Source organism: Mesoplodon densirostris, chromosome 5 (genome assembly GCF_025265405.1).
Source record: "Mesoplodon densirostris isolate mMesDen1 chromosome 5, mMesDen1 primary haplotype, whole genome shotgun sequence".
NCBI classification, from domain to species: Eukaryota; Metazoa; Chordata; class Mammalia; order Artiodactyla; family Ziphiidae; genus Mesoplodon; species Mesoplodon densirostris.
Window position 1 is genome coordinate 46,494,482 of NC_082665.1, and position 19,809 is coordinate 46,514,290.

Consider the following 19,809-nt stretch of genomic DNA (forward strand, 5'->3'; position numbering starts at 1 on the left):
AGGCACATTCGAGGTGAACAAGAGAATGGGATGGTGAACAAGGCAGACAGATCCCTGCACTCTTTCTAGTCAGGCACTCAGACAATAAGGCAGACAAATAGAGATGTATTTCAGGACATGGTTAGTGATGTGAAGACAAATACACATGGGGAATGGTAAGGAGGGAAGTCTATTCTAGATAGGATGGCTAGGAAAGCATTATTTTGTGTGTGTGTGTGTGTGTGTTACGCGGGCCTCTCACTGTTGTGGCCTCTTCCGTTGCAGAGCACAGGCTCTGGACGTGCAGGCCCAGCGGCCATGGCTCATGGACCTAGCCTCTCCACGGCATGTGGGATCTTCCCGGATGAACCCGTATCCCCTGCATCGGCAGGCGGACTCTCAACCACTGAGCCACCAGGGAAGCCCTAGGAAAGCATTCTTTGAGGAGATGATATTTGAACAAAGCTCTGAGCAAAATGAGGAGGCTGGTCATCAAAAGATCAGGGGAAAACATTCCAGGCAGAGAGAGAAAAGGCCAAAGCAAAAACCCTGCAGATGGAATAAGATGGGTGTGTTTGAAGACAAGCAAGAAGTAGGGAGAGGGGGCAGGGGTAGTTGGTGAGGTCAGAGCCTTAGGCAGAGAGAGATCACGTAGGGCCTTGCAGGCCATGGTGAGAAGCTTAAATTCTGTTGTAAGTTTGGTGGAAAAACACCAGAGGGTTTTGAACAGAGAAGAATTGTGCTATTTATGTTTTCAAAAGAACACTCTGTCTGCTGTATTAAGAGTAGACTGCAGGGGCTGAGAGGAAGCAAGACATCTAGTTAGAGGTGGTTATATAACGAAGACAGAAATCTGCACAGACGGTCCCTGACTTAAGACGATTTGACTTACAATCTTTTGACTTTATGATGGTATGAAAGCAATACACATTCAGTAGAAATTGTACTTCCAATTTTGAATTTTGATCTTTTTCCCGGGCTGGCCATATGCTCTTGTGTGATGCTGGGCAGCCGCAGCGAACCAGCCCCCGGTTAGCCCCAGATCACGAGGGCAAACAACGGATACACTTACAACCATTCTGCACCCAGACAACCATTCTGTTTTTCACTTTCAGTACAGTATTCAATTAAATTACAGAAGATATTCAACACTTTATTATAAAATAGGATTTGAGTTAGATTAATAAGTGTTCTGAGCACATTAGTGGTAAGCTAGGCTACTTATGGTATTTGGGAGGTTAAGTATATTAAATGCACTTCAACTTATGATGGATTTATTGGGAGGTAACCCCATCGTAAGTTGAGGAACACCTGTATTGGAAAGGTAGAGGTGGCTGCCTATAAAAGAAGGATGATCTTATTGGCCAAATGGGATGCTTGTTTGGACTCGGGTCTTTCCACTCGTACTTTGCAGACAGTAGATGCTCAATAAATGCTGATAAATTGTCCACATAAAATACTGTACCTGTGCTGCTATAGAAAGCAAATCCATTGGATGCACCGAATTCCTCAATGAAGAACTGAGAAAGCGAAATATGCTCGTCAGTATTTAGGGACTTGTTTCCATGTTTCCAGTACAGCATTAGATCCTCCTCGTTGTAGGCATCTAAGACAAGAAAATAACATTCTTTTATTGGAGTAAGCTCTTGTAAGTTCCATGAGGTCTATGACCATGTTTCATACAGTTCTGTATCCCTGGGGTCTGGTCCAATGTCATGGCTCTGAAATATATGTTTGCCAATAGACTGATAATATCCACATCTTCAAAAAGAAAAAAAAACCTCCAAAATTTAGACCCCGATTACTGGCATAGTGGGGCAGCTTTTCCTGCGCCCACGTGATGCATTAAAACTCTCCTAATAGCTGTTTCCATGCCTGTGTGCACTGTGATGTTACAGCACCGGCTTTCACTCACAGGTCTGATGCCAAGTCTTTAGGGCCCTTTAGTTTTGTAGCTCTATTGGATGAAATTCCAGAGTAAGCTGGGCTTGTACAGAATTTTCTTCTATAATCAAATACTATTATAGAGAGTTTCCAATGGATTTGGGGAGGAGCATCTATGTAGGAGACATCCATTGAGATTCACAGCATTTTACCCACATTACGGAAAACTGCAGTCAGCTTTTAAGATATCATGTCAAAAATAGCTGGTGGGTCAAAGTAACTGACAGGGAGCTGGCTCAGATGCCCTCTAACAGGGCTTTGATTAGGAGGTTTAAGTCTAGAGCTGGGTTTTTCCAGGGAAACAAAGTATACTTAATGGAAGATTGGGATTCATACGGGAACATAAATGGCAAAGCTTTCTAAATCTGCCAGTCTGTGTTAATAGCATTAGCAAGAATACAACTTTTGAGGGAGCTATTCCTTTAAAATCATTGTGGAAGCTGCAGAATATGTAGCTATCAAAGCATTTTTTTTCCTTGAATCTTCTATCTTCTCATTTGAGAGACAATTTGCCATCATCATTCTTACTAAAAAACCAACCAAACAACAAGCTGTTTTGGACAAATATACTTATCAAGATGTTTACATGCTTGTTAAGAGTATGCTTATTTATATGCAAGTATGTGGTGGTGTGTTCAGACCACACATACTCCATAGGGAAGTAAGACTTACAGCTTTCCAGTTCAAGGGAACAATTTTGAGTGTCAAGTGGAAACCTGCTGAAATCCATAAAGCACATTGCTGTAACAGTTATCCTATAGCAAGAATGAGAAAAAGAAAACTGCAGATCATTTAAACACATGGTCAAATAAGCAATGCAGCATTGAAGCTCTCTGACACTTTTCAGTGCCTTTCAAGACTAATGCAAAACAGGTGTTACCATCTTCTTTCCAAGTAACCCATAAGGAAGCAAACCCAGGAAGGTAGGTGATTTGCTTAAGACAGAGTTAATGAGTGAATTCCTGCCCTAATAATTGCTTCTGATTTCACCATTTCCTGCTCAGCTTCCTCTATATTTTCTGGGTGTTTTCAGAAAAACACACTTCAAAGTGAGAAGACTTTTAAATAGATTTAAATATTTTCTGCTTTCTGGAAGATCCAAACTTAAATAGTTTCCAGTAATAAAGAGCTGGAATGGTGGTAATAAAAACCTATGAATAAAGGTTTCTTTCACAAAGCAAGTTGACCTGAGGAAATTATCTTTCCAGGAGTGAGGGGAAAGCCTGGAGCATTTTCAGTTATAGATCTACGTGCTATTAAGCACGTAATTCAGGTGCTATTAAGTTGAAAGTCTTGCATACTGATGAGGACTGTTTTTTTCAAATTTTATGTCCTTTTAGCTTTTCCTGCCTTCAGGCAGAGGCTGTTGAACTTTGGTATCCGCAATAGCAGATCAGAGGTTCCTTAAAAGGCCCCTGAGCAAGTCTGCAAAAAACAAAGGCAACAGCTGCTCCTACCCATGGTGTATCCAAGTTAATCAGAGGAGTAGAACCATTTTATCTGCCGGGGGTTGAATTCTACTGTCAATAGTCAGGCAGCAAAATGCCAAGCCAGGGAGATGTCTGGATAACTTTGTGTCACAAAACATATTCATTTTGGCATCTTCCTTGTACTTTAAAGCTGGAGAGGACTTCTGAAATCTTTGAGTCTACTTCCTTCAGAGTACATATGAATAAATTAACAACCAAGGAGATTAGGCAGGCACTATTAAAGAAAAAACTATTCATGACACTTGTTAAAGAATGGTAAGGCAGGCTCTATTTAGGAGGGCTACTATAATTTTTTTTTAATGGGTAAGAAAGATTGGGCTCAACTCCAAATATAATGAGTGGGAATTTATAGTGAAGGAAGAGGGAGTGGCGTGGAGGTGCGGAGGTCAGTGGATGAACAATTACCAAGAGGAAACATCAGGGCTTGGGGGATTCTGGCTAAATGGACCTAACAGGATTCTTGCTGAAGGGGGGCCAGGGTGATCAGATATCAGCTGGGGGTTAGGGGGTGGATGAGGAACCTCATCAGATATGGAGGGTGATCAGATATTGAGAATGGGGGAGCAGGGCCTAGGTGAGAAGAGAGTTCAGAGGAGACTGAGTAGAATTTGGTCAAAGAGAGAACCTTTGTCAGTAGACGGTGTCAGAACCAAGCCTGAAACCAGGTGACTGGCTGGGCTTCGACTGGCTCTGCTGTCAGCTGAAATAGCTGTGCAGGCAACAGTTTTGAGCCCGTCTGTGTTGGGGGATCTCCAAGACCAACCTCAGTTTCAATGTTTCACTAGAAGTATTCACAGAACTCATCAAAGCTGTTATACTAACAGTTAATGGTTCATTGCAATGAAAGGATACCAGTTAAAATCAGCAATGAAATAAGATGCATAGGGTAGGTTCCAGGAGAGACCAGGAGCAAGTTTCCAGCTGTCCTGTTCTAGTGGAGGTATGTGGACTGTGCTTACTTCTCCTAGCAATGATGTGTGACAACATGCACGGACAACTGCCAACCAGGGAAGCTATATAAGCTTTGGAGTCCAAAGTATATATTAACTGAAGGTTGGTCACATAGTTATGGCTGACCTTAGTCTTGAACTCCTCCAGAGATCAAGTTGATACCGTGTGGCTCAAGGCCTCCGGGTAAACAAAGACATACTTATCAGGCAGGATATTCCAAGGGCTTGTAGGTTATTTCCCAGGAGGCAGGCAAAAGCTAAATCTTTCTTTGGAATGTGCAGGGTAAGGATAATCCACTTAATTCTCCAGTGGATATCACCTCATCAAAATAATTAATTTTAATCAGTTGATTCCTTGGCCAGATGCTGCCAATCGGCTTCTGATTCCTAGGAACACTTGATTCCAGTACTTTATTAGAGTCCTGTTACTTCTGATTTAAAAGTCCTATGGAAAGTAGTATTTTCCTTTAATTTCATTTTTTTAAAAAAGCATATGAAACGTCTGGTAATAGCACCTTTGTACTAAAGTGAGCAAGGTGTTTTTAATGAACAAAAAGACTCTGTATTGGTTTGAGAGACCATCTGAAATGGTCTATTTCCATTGTAACAAATTACCATAAACTTGGTGGCTTAAAACAACAGAAATTTATTCTATCACAGTTCTGGAGGCCAGAAGTCTGAAGTTAGTATCACTGGACTGAAATCAAGGTGTTAGAAAGGCCCTGCTCCCTCCAGAGGCTCTAGGGGGGAAATTCATTCCTTGCTTCTCACAGCTCCTGGTAGCTGCCAGCAGCATTCTGGGGCTGGTGGTTGCATCACTCCAATCTCTGTCTTCATGGTCACACTGCTTTCTACTCTTCCATGTGTGTCAAATCCTTCCTCTGCCCTTCTCTTATAAGGATACGGATGATTGCATTTAGGACCCATCCAGATAATCCAGAATAATTCCCCTATCTCAAGACCCTTTATTTAATCGCATCTGCATAGATCCCTTTTTTTTTTTTTTTTTTTTTTTTGCCATATAAAATAACCTTCACAGGTTCCAGGGATTAGGACATGGATAACTTTTGGGAAGCTAATTTTTTTTTTCAGTTTACTACTGAATATTTCTGGGATTTCTAAGACATAAAAAAAATGAATTGCTTGGATTTACCAAACATTTTTAGGATTACCTATGGTAAGCCACTCAGTAAGCACAGGACTCAGGCTTAAAAACATATGGTATATTAAAGATGGAGGGATATTATAGCATAGTGTCAGAACAAATGTATTAAATTAAATTTTTTTTTCATTTTCAAAATTTTTTAAATGAAGAAACTAGGGGTAACTTGGATGATGACTATATATTCCTGTGAAAAATGAAGGAGATAGTTAACAAAATTATTTAGTTGATCCAAGATTCCAGGACTGCTTTCTGGGGTGCAGGGTGGGGTGGAATTGGTGAGGAGAAAAGGTAGTTTTGTATACTTATAAAATTGTGGGCCAGATTCTTAAGGATTTCCATAATTCAGCTCCACTCTGTCCAACCTTATTTCCTATCATTCTCCAATACATGCCCAGAGTGGGTACAGTTAGACTAGGAAACCATTCTTTAAAACCTGGAAGTTAGAACCAGGAAAAATCACATCTTCTGCTTGTGTCCCAAGCTCCAGCATTACTAAATACAGCAATATTGGGAGTTTAGCCTGAAGTGAGACCCATCAGCTTTGGTGTAGATGGTGTGGTATAAGGAAGCCAAAGGCAGTAGACAGCCCTCCTTACCTGACACTGAAGAGGACATTTCCATCAGGGTGTACACACAGCATGATGTTCTCCACAGTTGTATCATGGATGAAGGACCTCTTAGAATGGACAAAAAAGATATCAGGCACCCAAATCTTTTCGATTAATCTGTGATCAAAAGTCATGCTTTTGTTGGTTTTGCTGGGAAAGGCAAGTCTTTCATCTTTCCAGTAATGCCTGAGATAAAAAGTCATTGTAAAGTCCTAGGCAGAGAGAAAAAGAGACAAGTCAAGGCCAGTAGGAATATGGTTCAGGATGACCAATCAATGCTATTAGTCTCGATTGGTTTCCTTGGGTGTTAGTGACCTGTCCATGAATAGCTTATATTTTCAGGTAGATTTAGAATGAAGCTACTGAGCTTCAGTCACAGAGCCTCTCCCTCACCTGGACTCTGGTGAATGTTGAGAGTTTCTGAAAACCATCAAGTATTCAAGTTGGTGAAGGGAAACAGGTTATAACTGGGAAGCATTTCTACGTAAGCACTCTGGTAAATCACCTAAAGAGATCTCAGAAGAAAGGAACCTGAAACTCCATGGCCTGGTATTTTATTTTGGTTTTTTTCTCATTATAAATAAATATTCACTTTTGTGATTGATTTTGTATCCATACATTTATATTGTTTTTGTTAAAGAAGCCCTCCCCAAGTTGAAAAAACTACAGTCCCACAAAAACCTGGACACAGCCTTTATTGGAGCTGTTAGTGGAAAGCATGTTTTCAGAGGTTCTGAAAAAGCAACAATGATCTCCCTCTTCTTGAGAGACAGAAAGAATGCCAGGAAATGGTGGTGCTGGAATTTTAGTGTGCAAAAAATCACCTGTGAATTCGTTAAAATGGCACATTCCCCAGAAGCTAGTTCCCAGAGATTCTGATCCAGTATGGCTCAGGTATTTGAATTGTTAATGTGCATTCCAGTTGTAAGGAGGTAAGGATGAGGGGAAAAAGCTATATTAACATTATGTTAGCAGAAAAAAAAAATGGTTAGTCAATAATTTGAGTTTTATTTGGCTCTCAGATATGACATTAAATATTTTGTTTGAACAGAAATTCTCCTATCTTCGTCCAAGTCATTGGGTGTGGGCAACGACAATGTGTTTTACTTTCCCAAATGCTTACTTCATACTATCATTTATTTCCCAACAACACTCCTATTTTTCTTGAAATAACACGTATAATAGAACTTTGACATTTATTACACAAGCAAAGAACAAATCTCAGTAAACCACAAATAAGTCATCAAGTAATGATAAGCTCATTTGTTTTTCTTAGGATCAGAATAGAGGTACATTGTATTATTGCTCTGCGTTAATCTGGGAGCATCAGCCCTGTGTAATTTTGGATTACGGTGAGGGTGAATAAATAGAATGGTTCATTCATTACTATAACACTACTCCACAGGGAATCCTGTGGGTTACTGCATGGACTGCTTTAATGAGCATATATTTGGTTTTAGATGCTCAGTCTGATCAGAAGGGCACTGGGCAAATACTGAGCCTATGAAGTCAAATGTCAGACATTGGTATATACATATGAGTGGTACATCAGCATCACCGCTAGTTGGCACTATCATGAGAAGCGGGCTGAACAGCCTGTTTTGAGGAGAGCAGGACAAAACTAAAAGGGATCGAAAGTGAATTCAGGGTGGGACAAGGGAGCATGGGAAAATGATAAATGAGAAACAAAAGAAGCCAACACTGGAGGTCACTGATAATTTTTTCAAATTAGGCATGGAGAATGCAGACCAGTTTTTGCTGATACCGAGTACTAAGGCTGAACTTATTCAGGAGAAAAGGATGAGGTCCAGTTTTGGGGGCTGTAGGGTAGACACAAGGAGATTTTTAGATGCAGACTGGGTCATTCAGGTATCACTTAGAGATTATGCCAGGAGAGGCGAAATGAGAGCCTGCTTCTGGAGCACAACAGGCTCAAGGAAATGTCACTAAAAGCCACTTTTGGTAAGGGAAAAGCCAACGCTTTCTAATCAAGGCATTTTTGAATAGTGGGTACTATTGGTGCTATTCCCTCTGGGGGTAGGGTGCTTCAAATGAAGGAAGTTTCATCTAAGGTTTGATATTGAACTGAAATAAATGTTAAATTAGATAATGACAAGGACTAGAAGGACATTAACTGAAGATTGAAACCAGATGTTGGGCCATAGAAGATCTTATTTAGACTTTTCTGGAATTTTTATGTGTCCTGTAATTTTCATTTAGCTAGCATTTGGATGGCAATGACTAGTTGAAGGAATCACTATAAATAAAAATATTAATTAAGTTTACATATGAAAAGATTATTTGCTCTTTCAATTTTAAGTGATTTATATTTTCTAGGTCCTGCTTCCTTAAGAGATCCCTACTTTATTCTCTCTCTTTCATTCTCTTCTTTTTAAAAAAAAATTATCTTTGTGGTAATTGCATACTAAAAATAGTATGTAGAATCTAAATGTCAATACTTAATTCTATGAAAAACACTATATATAAGCCACAGTTCATATATCAAAAATACTTTTATTCCAAAAAATATCCCAAAGCAACTTTTGAAAATTTCACAAGAACACACATGTAAAAGATTCCAGAAAAGGTAATAAAATGCAAGGATTAACATACATGAAATGACCAGATTAGATAAACAACAAACTAAATCTTTCCAGGTGGAAAACGGAGTTTGAAAGTAATTCATATCTTCTCTATTCATGGAGGGGGTATTCCCTGGTTTTGTTTTTATCACCCTCCAGCCCCCTGCAAAAACCAAGCTTCCATATTCAAAGTAGAAAATGAAAGACAATAAGCATTTGGCTAAGAGTTGCAGCTTCAGATGTCTCCCTGGATCAGGACCTGGCAGGAAACACCAATGAATGAAGCAGGATGAACCTAAGGGGAAAGCCAGGCATGGGTTCCAGGGCAAACGGGAGGGCACAGGCCCTATCTAATGGCATTCACAAACTGTCTAAAACTTGGGGGGAGGTAGGAACAAATCCAAAATTGAAACCACAACCAAAGCCGAAACATGTTCAAAGCTGCATCCTACCAGTGAGTACCTGTTAGGGCCCTTGTCATTAATAGTTGCACATAGTGTAATGTTGATAGGAAACAAAAAAAAGACAACTACAGGAGATGATGAAAAAGACAACACAACTGAAGAGAACAAAATTACATGGAAAGAGTGATTCAAATATAAGAATATACATCACTTAGGTAAGAACAAGGAGATGGACATTGAAAATTTGAAACTATAACGCACTTTTTTTTTTTTTTTTGCGGTAAGTGGGCCTCTCACTGCTGTGGCCTCTCCCATTGCGGAGCACAGGCTCTGGATACGTAGGCTCAGCGGCCATGGCTCACGGGCCCAGCCGCTGCGCGGCATGTGGGATCTTCCCAGACCAGGGCACGAACCCGTGTCCCCTGCATCGGCAGGCAGATTCTCAACCACTGCGCCACCAGGGAAGCCCTATAACGCACTTTTTATTTGGCATAGAAAAATATATTAAAATGGGCTACACAAAGCTCTGAGACATTAACAAATTAACAGAATAGTAGTAGGTAAAAAGGAATTACATCAATAATGTATATGTTTGTGCAAGTAAATATTATTCTCAAAGTACCTGAAAAAAGCTTAAAATGACTTAAATGAAACACAACTCTGGTAATTATGTAGACTCGGTAGTTCTAAAGTGGGAGTAGAGAAAATGAAATGGAAAAATTATGGTAGGGGATATTAAAACATAAAAATACCTAAAATGGTAAAAACCGGGTTGGGGGAATGGGGAAGAGGAAACAAAAAAGCAAAGCATATAAAATGGCAAAGGAAACAGAAAAAGGCTAAAAGGAAGGCTGAAGATGATAATAATCAATCAGTTTAAAGTTTTAAGGGATGGTGGTTTTCAAGTACTACTCCATAAAAATGGCAAATATTTCAGTGCAAAAATAAAATAAGGGCAGTCTCTTCTGTATTTCTAGAAACTATAAGGGAATGGACAAACTTTTCTTAATTTAAATTTTTAGTCCTATGAGTTTAAAAAATCCTTTGTTCTCGGCTATTGTTTGTCTACAGATAAGCAAAGTTAGTATTAACTGAAAAATGTGGAAGCATTCTATCAACCCAGATTCAAGTGTTTATCATTTTGTGGGTAAGGACTCATGGTTGTGACTTCATATTTCACATATATTATGATCACCTTTTCTTCTTGTGCAATTGTTTCTGGTTCATGTCACATAGCTAAATATATCATGTCCTTCAGTGATCCACCACTGTAAAGCCATTAGAAGGAAAAGAGAAGAGGAGAAAAGGAATGAGAATTTTAATCAGAGGTAGAAAGAAGTGGATAGAAGAGAGTAAAGCAACTTCAACTTTATTAAGCAAAGTAGGAAAAATAAGTAACATACATAATTAAGATGATTTATTAAAACACCAGTGATTTTGACACTATTGAGACTCTATCCTTTCAGAAAAAGTATCTCATGGAGAAACTTACCATGTTAACCTCTGAAATGCTGTCAATGCTTTCAACCTGGACATCTATACCCACTGGCACTGGAGATCCTTCAGAAAGAAGAATGGGTAATATAACGAGGAATCAGGATTATTTTGGAAACATTTAAAGTGGAGAGGGATCAATGTTGCAAATGAATTATTTTTCAAGTTTTAACAATAAATCTCTCCATTGTCTATTGATATATTATTACACATTCAGGGAGAGGATGTAGTCATGGAGTTCATGACTTTGGTAAATATGGGAGCCTTTCCTCCCTTGCCAAAAATTCAGCCTTTTTCACTTGGGCAGTGCATGGCAGGCTAGAGGAACACACTTCTAGTACAGTGCTACACAGGGATGCTGCACATTCAGAAATGTCACTTCTCAGATCATCAGTAACCACAACCTGCATTTGGGATAAAGCAAACATCCTTTGAAATGTGTGGCTGAGAGTATTCTGAAAGTCAGAATTGGAGCAACTTCAGACAGACAAGTGCTGAGATTGGTGTGCAGCTGGGTCTCACAGAATCAGGCTCATGCACCCAGAGAACAGACTGAGACCAAGACATTTCCTTGTTACACCTTACAAAGGGTTTTATCTGTTCCTGTGTGAGGGGATGCTGATGTTAATAACTTCATTATTTAGTACTGTGTATGAAATTTGATGCATATGTATGTTCTAATAGTTTGTATATTTACACATATAGTCTTCATATGTTTTCTTTCCATGGTGACCAATTCTCAAACTTTATAATCCCGAGTTAAAAAATGCTTTCAACTATTGTTGACAAAACAGAAATCTTGCCTAGATGGATCCCAGGTGGCTGTTTCAGTCAAGATTCTGGGATTTAGAAGGGACAGGCCAGAAAAACTTCCTTCCTTATTGTCTGGATGTGCTACATGTGACATATATGTGAGTATAATTTAATAATGCACCTAATTATTGTGTTTTAAATGCACATTATAAAACAAGATATGCCTCACCAGTCCCTGTGCCCCATCTATGACCCCCCTGGCCCATTAATTGGCTGACGTTACCTTCACTTTATAGACCCAGATTCACTCTTCTATTCCATAAGTCTAAACCCTCAATATCATTCTTTACTTACAAGGGTATCAGCTGGCCAGGCACTGGGCCTGTCACTAGAATATATTTCTGTTTCAGGCTTTAGGAATACCTTACTTGAATCTTAACCACCAGCTACGTCCTGCCATATTGGACCAATTACTTCCTGTAATGTATAATGGCAATTCTATTAAAATTTTGTTTAATGATAATTATGATTAAGCATTAACTTGGGAACAGCTCAGTATTATTCCTTTATCAGCTTCACCTCTGGTGTTTTTATTTTGTTTGGTTGTCTTTTTTCTTTAATTGGTAGAGCTATCAAAATAAAAAAAAATTATGGAAAGATCTCATCCCTGCCCCTATCTGGCCTTTCAGGATGAGTAAATATTTCCATTAACTCCAATACTCCAAGGGACTGAAGGGATTGGACAGGGAACAGAATGTCCTGGAGAAAATTCTGGCATTAGAGTCCAGACCAGAGTCTGAATCCAGCTCCATGACTCACATGTGACCTAGGGTCAGTAACATCTCTAAGCTTAGTGTCCTCAGCTCTAAGATCCAGTAGTAGTACTCACTTTGGAGACTTACTGAAAGACTAGAAATAATATACAGTAAACTTAACTGATACTCAGTAAATAGCACAGAATAAATGTTACTCTTACTGCAATTCAGCAAAAATGTGAAACTGTTCCTAGGACTGCAAACCACAACTCCCAATCTTACACTCAAACATTTAGACAATCAGTCCACTCTTCACTACAAAATGATCCAGTGCGTCTCACAGAGAGCTTATTTTATGACAAAACCTGAACACAACTTGGATTCAAGATCTCATGACTTGTACGTAGGACCTATTTACTGATGACTATCTCTGCAATCCAGGAACAGTCTTATAAAGCCACCATACAAGGACATTCATGCCACCACTGGACAAGCGCTGGGCCCTCGGGGTTGTTTGAAGGCTGGACTGACAGTGGGGTAATAATATAGCTTGTCTCTTAGGAATGGGTTCCTGGAAACATCTTAGATTTCTTCTTTCTTCCCTCTCATTTTTTCTATTCTTGTGGGGATGAGCTCTTCCATCGCAAAGGAAAGTGTTTGTCTTCAGATGCTGTCTGACCTCATTTTTGTCTCCTTTGCATTTGATGCCCAAGTGTACTTTCTCCTGGGTCTAGGACTCTGTACTCTGCTTTGACATTCTGAGGACAGAGTGGAGGGTGAAGGCGTGTAAAGGCAAGATGCAGAATCATAGAATTCTGGAGCTGGATAAAAGCTCCAAAGATCATTCTTTTTGTAAAATAGGAGCTGAGTCCCAGAGAAAAGGTGTCAATAAAGCAAAAACCAAACCAAAACAAAAAACCATGAAATTTGTAGCCACATAAACCCGAGTTAAAATTAAACGTCTGGGGCTTCCCTGGTGGTGGTTGAGAGTCCGCCTGCCAATGCAGGGGACACGGGTTCGTGCCCCGGTCCGGGAAGATCCCACATGCCGCGGAGTAGCTGGGCCTGTGAGCCATGGCCGCTGAGCCTGCGTGTCCAGAGCCTGTGCTCCGCAACGGGAGAGGCCGCAACATTGAGAGGCCCAAGAACCGCAAAAAAAAAAAAAAAAAAAAAAAATTAAACGTCTGTAAATCCTTAACTCCTCTAAGCCTCAGTTCGCTCATCTGTAAAATAGGGGAAATAAGTATATGGTATGTGCCTAACTGGGTTGCTGTGAAACAAAATGAAAAAATGCATGTTAAGTCCTTAGCCTAACCTAACATTCAAGTGTCTTAACCAACTTATTCAATATCTATTTGATGTGTAATACATAGAATACGAAATATAACACTTTCATAAATACTCTTATTAATTCTCTATGTAAAGCATTTGGAATATAGTAAAAATTAAATGACTTATTAACTATTACGATTAGGTGTTGATTTCCCAGGATCACTAACTAGGTAGTGGCATAGATGTTTATACTGCTTTATATATATATATATATATATATATATATATATATATATAAAGCTAGATCATCAATCTGGTTTTATGCATGCTGGATGAAAGTTATTCATCTTATTTGTGAGGTGCATTTAAAATACTTTATATATTACCTAATATTATTATAGCCACTTCGTTAGTTAGCTGGGTAGAATCAATTTTAACTCCATTTGATATGAGGGAATTCATGCTCAGCAAGGTTGAAGAGCTTGCCTGCAACTTAGAGCTGTTTAATGCAGGAATATAGCCAGGTCCCTCTGGCTCCCAATCTGGTCCTCCTGTATGACAAGCAAAGACTACAAAAGAGGCTTTTACAGCTTTAGCTTTTGTTTTGACTCAGTAGTCAGTATCTAGATGCTGAATTGTTTTCACTTTAAAGAAACAAAGAAATCATCATCTATAAAACTAAAACAAAAAAAACCCTTAGTTATGGGAGATGTAAAGGGTGGGAAAGTGTAAATAAAGAAAATGAGCTGCAATTTATAACCCAAGTTAAACAAAAAGCTCCCTTAAATATGTATCCTCCTTTATCCACATAATGAGTCAATTAATCTTCTAATGCTTTATAAAAGACACTGCAGTAGCAGCTGGTTTTAATGTTAAGGTTAATTAGGAAAACATTAAGAGAAGTGCTGAAGTTACATTTAGCTCAAGAGGAAAGAAGTATGTGTGTGTGTTTGTGTTATGGACAAGTATAAAGAAAGAGAAGATAAATTTAAGCCTGTCTTTTATATCCTGCAGGGGGATTTTCCCAGGAAGGCAGGCTTGAGAGAACAGAGAAGGGGTGACCTGTATAAAAAGCGGTTCTGACCAAGACAAGAGAAGGTTAAGGACTATATTTCACAGGGCTACCAGACTGACACTTCTGACTGCATTTATGGATTTTTCTGCCTGAACTGACTGAACACACAAGCCATGTGGATACCATTTAGCTCCAGTCCATGATTGTCAGAAAAATTTCTTAATCGTGGGATGATTTGCCACCTGCCACTAAGTAGTACATTTCAATTGCATTTTTAATGACCCCACAAAGTAGCCGCAGGAAAAAAATTGTTTTAAAAATTCTTAACCTGTATCCCTAATAGATCAAGAGAAGTGGAATTTTAAGATCAGTTTTATGTTTTTCTGAGGGATGAGGATGATATATATAGGAGGGAGAATGGAGGCATAAACGCTTTAAGATAAAAGTAGAGGGTTGGCTCTTGGTAATCTATGACAATGCTTGTCAAATTGTAAAGTGTATTCAAATCACCTGCAGATCTTGTTAAAATGCAGATTTTGATTCAGAAAGCCTGGGGTGGGGCCTGATCTTCTGCATTTCTAACTAACTCCCAGGTGATTCTGCAGCTGGTCCTTGGACCACTTTGAGCTACAAAGTGTAGCGTGCTTGTTTCAAGGTCCAAATTCAAGGACGGTAATTTTTCTCTTAATCTTTCTGGCTTTCAGTGGTCTAAAATATGCCCATAAAACCCTTTCCTCTAGGATAGGAGTTCATTTAATTGAGGAACCTAACCTGACAGGAATTAGGGCAGCTTTTTGAATTGGTGTTGAAGAGAGAACATCATTTTGCGCTGCTAACCGCTACTCGGGAGAGGCCCATTCCAAGCCATTCCTGTGCGTCTGGAGCCCCCTAATGGCTCAAAGGACCCATAGCCCGGGAAGTTTAACTTCGTGAGATTTTCCCCAGCTAAACCATGGGAGGGAAAAGATTTTAGAAACTCTTTATAGAATCATAGAGACCAAGGTTCAGAATACCTGAGTAAGAGTTGTAGAGTATATTATCCAAACTTTGGGCAAAAATTTGGGGGAAATAAACAGTCTGTTGGGAATGGTAGTTAGATTTCAGGCATCTTTTGGAGAATTGTCATCCTTAATGACACATCTGAGAAGTGGTGATGTAAGACAACAACAACAAACCAAAAAATCCAAAAACAAAAACAAAAGAAGATTAAAAAAATATACCTATAAGTAAAAAAAAAAAAAAAAAAACAAACGCACACATCTTGAAACCCGATTGATTTTGAGGCTTCTAAAAATCTTAAATTAGGTTCAATAAGTGTGAGAAATGCTCTGGAAAACAAACAAATTCTACTCACCATGATTTAATCTGATGCTGATAATCTAATTCAGTAGTTATCAAATGTGATCTCAGATCAGCTGCATCAGCATCACCAAGGAATTTATAAGACGTGACAATTGGTGACCCCACTCAAATCTACTGAATCGAAACCTCTGTGGGTGAGGCCCAGTAACCTGGCTGTTGAGGAGCCCCCAGGTGACTCTGATGCTTGCTAAAGTTAGCATCATTAACCTAATGAAATCAATACCATACCCTTAGAACTGCAACCCAACGGATTCCAGGAAATGAAAGAACAAAAACCAAACAACCCTCAACATAATAGCTACCTGATGTACTTTTAAATTTTACTCATTAACAAATGAGTTTTCTAGGGTACCTACACACCTGTTGTGCTTCCCTTTGTCATAACCACAATATGATGAGTATCAAGTTCTCCTCACCCATGGGGCTTCCCTGGTGGCGCAGTGGTTGAGAATCTGCCTGCCAATGCAGGGGACACGGGTTTGAGCCCTAGTCAGGGAGGATCCCACATGCCGCAGAGCGGCTAGGCCCGTGAGCCACAACTATTGAGCCTGCGCGTCTGGAGCCCATGCTCCGCAACAAGAGAGGCCACGATAGTGAGAGGCCCGCGCACCGTGATGAAGAGTGGCCCCCGCTTGCCACAACTAGAGAAAGCCCTCACACAGAAATGAAGACTCAACACAGCCAAAATAAAGAAATAAATTAATAAACTCCTACCCCCAACATCTTCTATAAAAAAAAAAAAAAGAGAGAGAGAGAGAAAAGATGGAAAAGCCATTGTTTTTTAAAAAAAAAAGTTCTCCTCACCCCACGCTGAGTACTTGAAGCATTGGTTATTTATCGAAAAGCGGTACCTGTTCTACTGCTGGGGGATCCTGCCTCCTCACCACCACGCTCACTTCTTTCACCTCCATATCTCTAGCATGAAAAGCTGTCAGTTCAGGAGTTGTGGGTGTGGGAGACCTTAGGTCAATGACAGGAGAGTCAGGATGGGTTTAGCAGTAAGACGGGGAGTTCAGTTTACCTTGTGGATTTTACCACATCCTGTGCATCTCTGGGAAACTTGGTACCCTCAGTGATGCAACTACATGCACAGTAAACAATCTGACAGGAGGAAAGGCTTTCTTACAAGTGTATCCTTCTAATGTGGTTTGCTTCTGTTCCCCTCATCAGCCATTGCATCTTGGTTCTACCACTTACTGCTTTTTTCATGGCCTTGAGAAAATGTCTTGACTTCTTTAAGCCCCAGTTTCCATATTAGGGATCATGATAATGCCTACTTCATAGGGTCACTGTGAGCGTGGAATGAGACAGTGCATTAAAGGGCTTAGCACAGTGCATTAAAGGGCATTCTAACATTTTGATCACTTTTTGTTGCTAGGAGTAAATAAAGGAAAAATCTTCAGCAGAGGTGGTTCGTAGGAAGCCATGGCGTTTGGCAGACTAGTTCTTCAACAAAAGCCAGGCATTGCAGCTCATAAGAATGTTCAACAAGATTTTATGAATATTATCATATAACCCAACTTAAATTTTGATTAAAATAATATGTTGCTGTATGGGCAAGATATATACATTCACTGTTTTTGAACACATACTATTTATTGAACACACTATGATAATGTATATAGAAAAAATGAGTCTTTTTGGTTAATTTAAAATGCATAAATTATCAACTGTTCTTATTCAAGAGAAGATCATTGTAAAAGGTTTTTTGTTTTTTTTAAATTGGTGGTCTTGTGTTTTGGTCTTAATTCCTTCAAATTTTCAACTCAATTTTGACAGTGCAATTGATTGTGACACAAGAGTTTTGTAAAGATAGTACTCACCTCCAAATCCAGGTCTCACTGCAGAATTGTGGTCCTCTATATGAAGAAGTTGCTTATACTTCAGGGTCCACACTTTGGTACTGTCATCTTTCCTCATTCTAGTTTCTTGTTTGCTGTACCTCCAAGGGAGAAAAATGCTTCTGAGATACATATGCTTCTGGATATTTTGATTTAGGTTAGCTTTCTGTGCTCAACATGGTATGCTCTAAAATATACACATAAAAGCTCATTTTCTCAGTTCATATTACATATAGCCAAAGATCTGCCAGCATTTACTGTTTATTATACAAGGGTGGGGCAGGTAAGCAAATCTTGGAGCACCTTAGATGATAAACTGACTTTGGACGTGATCCTGACAGGCAACGTTTCTCAGAATGTGGGTTATAGTAGGAAAACATGGTCACTAGCACCTGGGTGGAGGTGATCAAGATTCAGATCCACGGACCCCAACCCAGATCAACTAAACCAGAACCAGAGGAAACAGGGCCTAGGCAGCTGCATTCAATGTGCTACCTAAGTGATTCTTAGAGTCAATGAAGTTAAACTACCTCTTGAAAAAAACAAAACAAAACAAAAAACTACCTCTTGCACTAAGACAGTAAAAAAAACCATGAAAAATTGTAGACTGAGGAAAATAGTGTTTTACAAAGACAGAATGTGCTGGTTGAGATTAGAGGAAGTACCCCTATGGCAGATTCTGGAACCTGAGAGAAGGCGATGGGCATGGATGGAGAGGAATCCCAGGGAAAAATGGATGATGTGACAGCTGATTGGACGTAAGGTCAGGTCCAGCTGTGAAGCAGGTGCAGCCTATTTTCACCTGCAGTTTTCTAGGGCAAAGGCAAAGTGTGTGGCCTCTCCCGTGTGGGTGGAGTCCTGATCTGGGAGTGAAGCCCGTTCCTCCCTGGGTCTTTGAACTCTGGCAAGTTGCTGGGCCTCCCTGACTCATCTCCTGTGCTGGGACACATACCTCCCAGGCGTATTCTAAGTGTGGCGGCAGAACATCTGTGGAAGCGCACACAGCTCCTCTGTACGTGACATGCCGCTGTCTGCTCATCCCCGGTGCCCGAGACCTAGTTCACTGCCTCTTCCATAAGAACGTTCCTGTCACCATCACTGTCAGCAGCAGCAATAACACAAGACACGGAGGGGTCTTCTAGGTGAATTCTAGTTACTCTGAATTCCTGACTGGCTTTTGCATTGATACATGTCTTCTTCAGGAAACACATGTAAATTTTTAACATAAGACTTGTGAACGCAATTTCCTAACTCAATAGTGACTTTGATGGTGGGAATTTCACATCCTGAAGCGGCCGGTTTAAGAAATATGTCCAGGGCCTCCCTGGTGGCGCAGTGGTTGAGAGTCCGCCTGCCGATGCAGGGGATATGGGTTCGTGCCCCGGTCTGGGAGGATCCCATATGCCGCGGAGCGGCTGGGCCCGTGAGCCATGGCCGCTGAGCCTGTGCATCCGGAGCCTGTGCTCCGCAACGGGAGAGGCCACAACAGTGAGAGGCCCGCGTACCGCAAAAAAAAAAAAAAGAAAAAAAAAAGAAATATGTCCAGGCTTATGGGCACCTCAGATCACCTAGTATGGTCTTTAAATAGAGAAGTTTCTGGCTGAAACCCTCAGAGATTTATGTATGTATTTTTGCCATTGATAGAAATGGCGAAGTTGGAGGAACAAATCTGTTTTGAGTAGAAGACAAATGAGTTTGATTTTAAACATAAGTCATTTTATCCTATGAATAAATGAACACATCGAACTATTTCTTCCAAGGATCTCTTAACTAGAAAACTTCTTTCAAGGAGCTAGAATGAACCATTTATTGAAAAAGTAATAGCAGCTAGTTTTTATTAAATGCCTACTGTGTTCAAGGCTCCCTACCAGATGTTTTGTAAATACTGTCTTTGGGGTGCATCTGAATCACCAGGTTTGCTGGGGCCCATGCCCAGAGTTTCTGGTTCCACAGTTTTAGGGTATGAGAATTTGCATTTACAACAATTTCTCTGGAGAACTCCTGGTCTGGAAAATAGCAGACATTTTATAAAAGCTAGCTAGTTGTTATTATTTTATGAAAAATGGAATGTAACCTTGGGTGGAAATTCATGGAAATTTGTGAACTTCTTCAGTAATATACACAACAAAACGGCAATCTCTATTACTCTTTTCAAAAGCATACCCCTCCATGAGATTGGTAGGGATAAATCTTAA

At 39.9% G+C, this 19,809-nt stretch overlaps 1 protein-coding gene across 1 annotated transcript in view; it reads right to left on the reverse strand.

The window, feature by feature from the left end:
* GABRR3 (gamma-aminobutyric acid type A receptor subunit rho3) overlaps positions 1-19,809 on the reverse strand; it is a 50,230-nt gene that overhangs the window by 16,467 nt on the left and 13,954 nt on the right. Inside the window, exons 2-6 of the mRNA XM_060099812.1 lie at positions 17,597-17,709; positions 10,615-10,682; positions 6,125-6,348; positions 2,596-2,678; positions 1,445-1,585 (exon numbers count right to left, since the gene is read on the reverse strand). Coding sequence (XP_059955795.1) covers positions 1,445-1,585; positions 2,596-2,678; positions 6,125-6,348; positions 10,615-10,682; positions 17,597-17,709 — 629 coding nt within the window. The remainder of the gene's footprint in view (positions 1-1,444; positions 1,586-2,595; positions 2,679-6,124; positions 6,349-10,614; positions 10,683-17,596; positions 17,710-19,809) is intronic.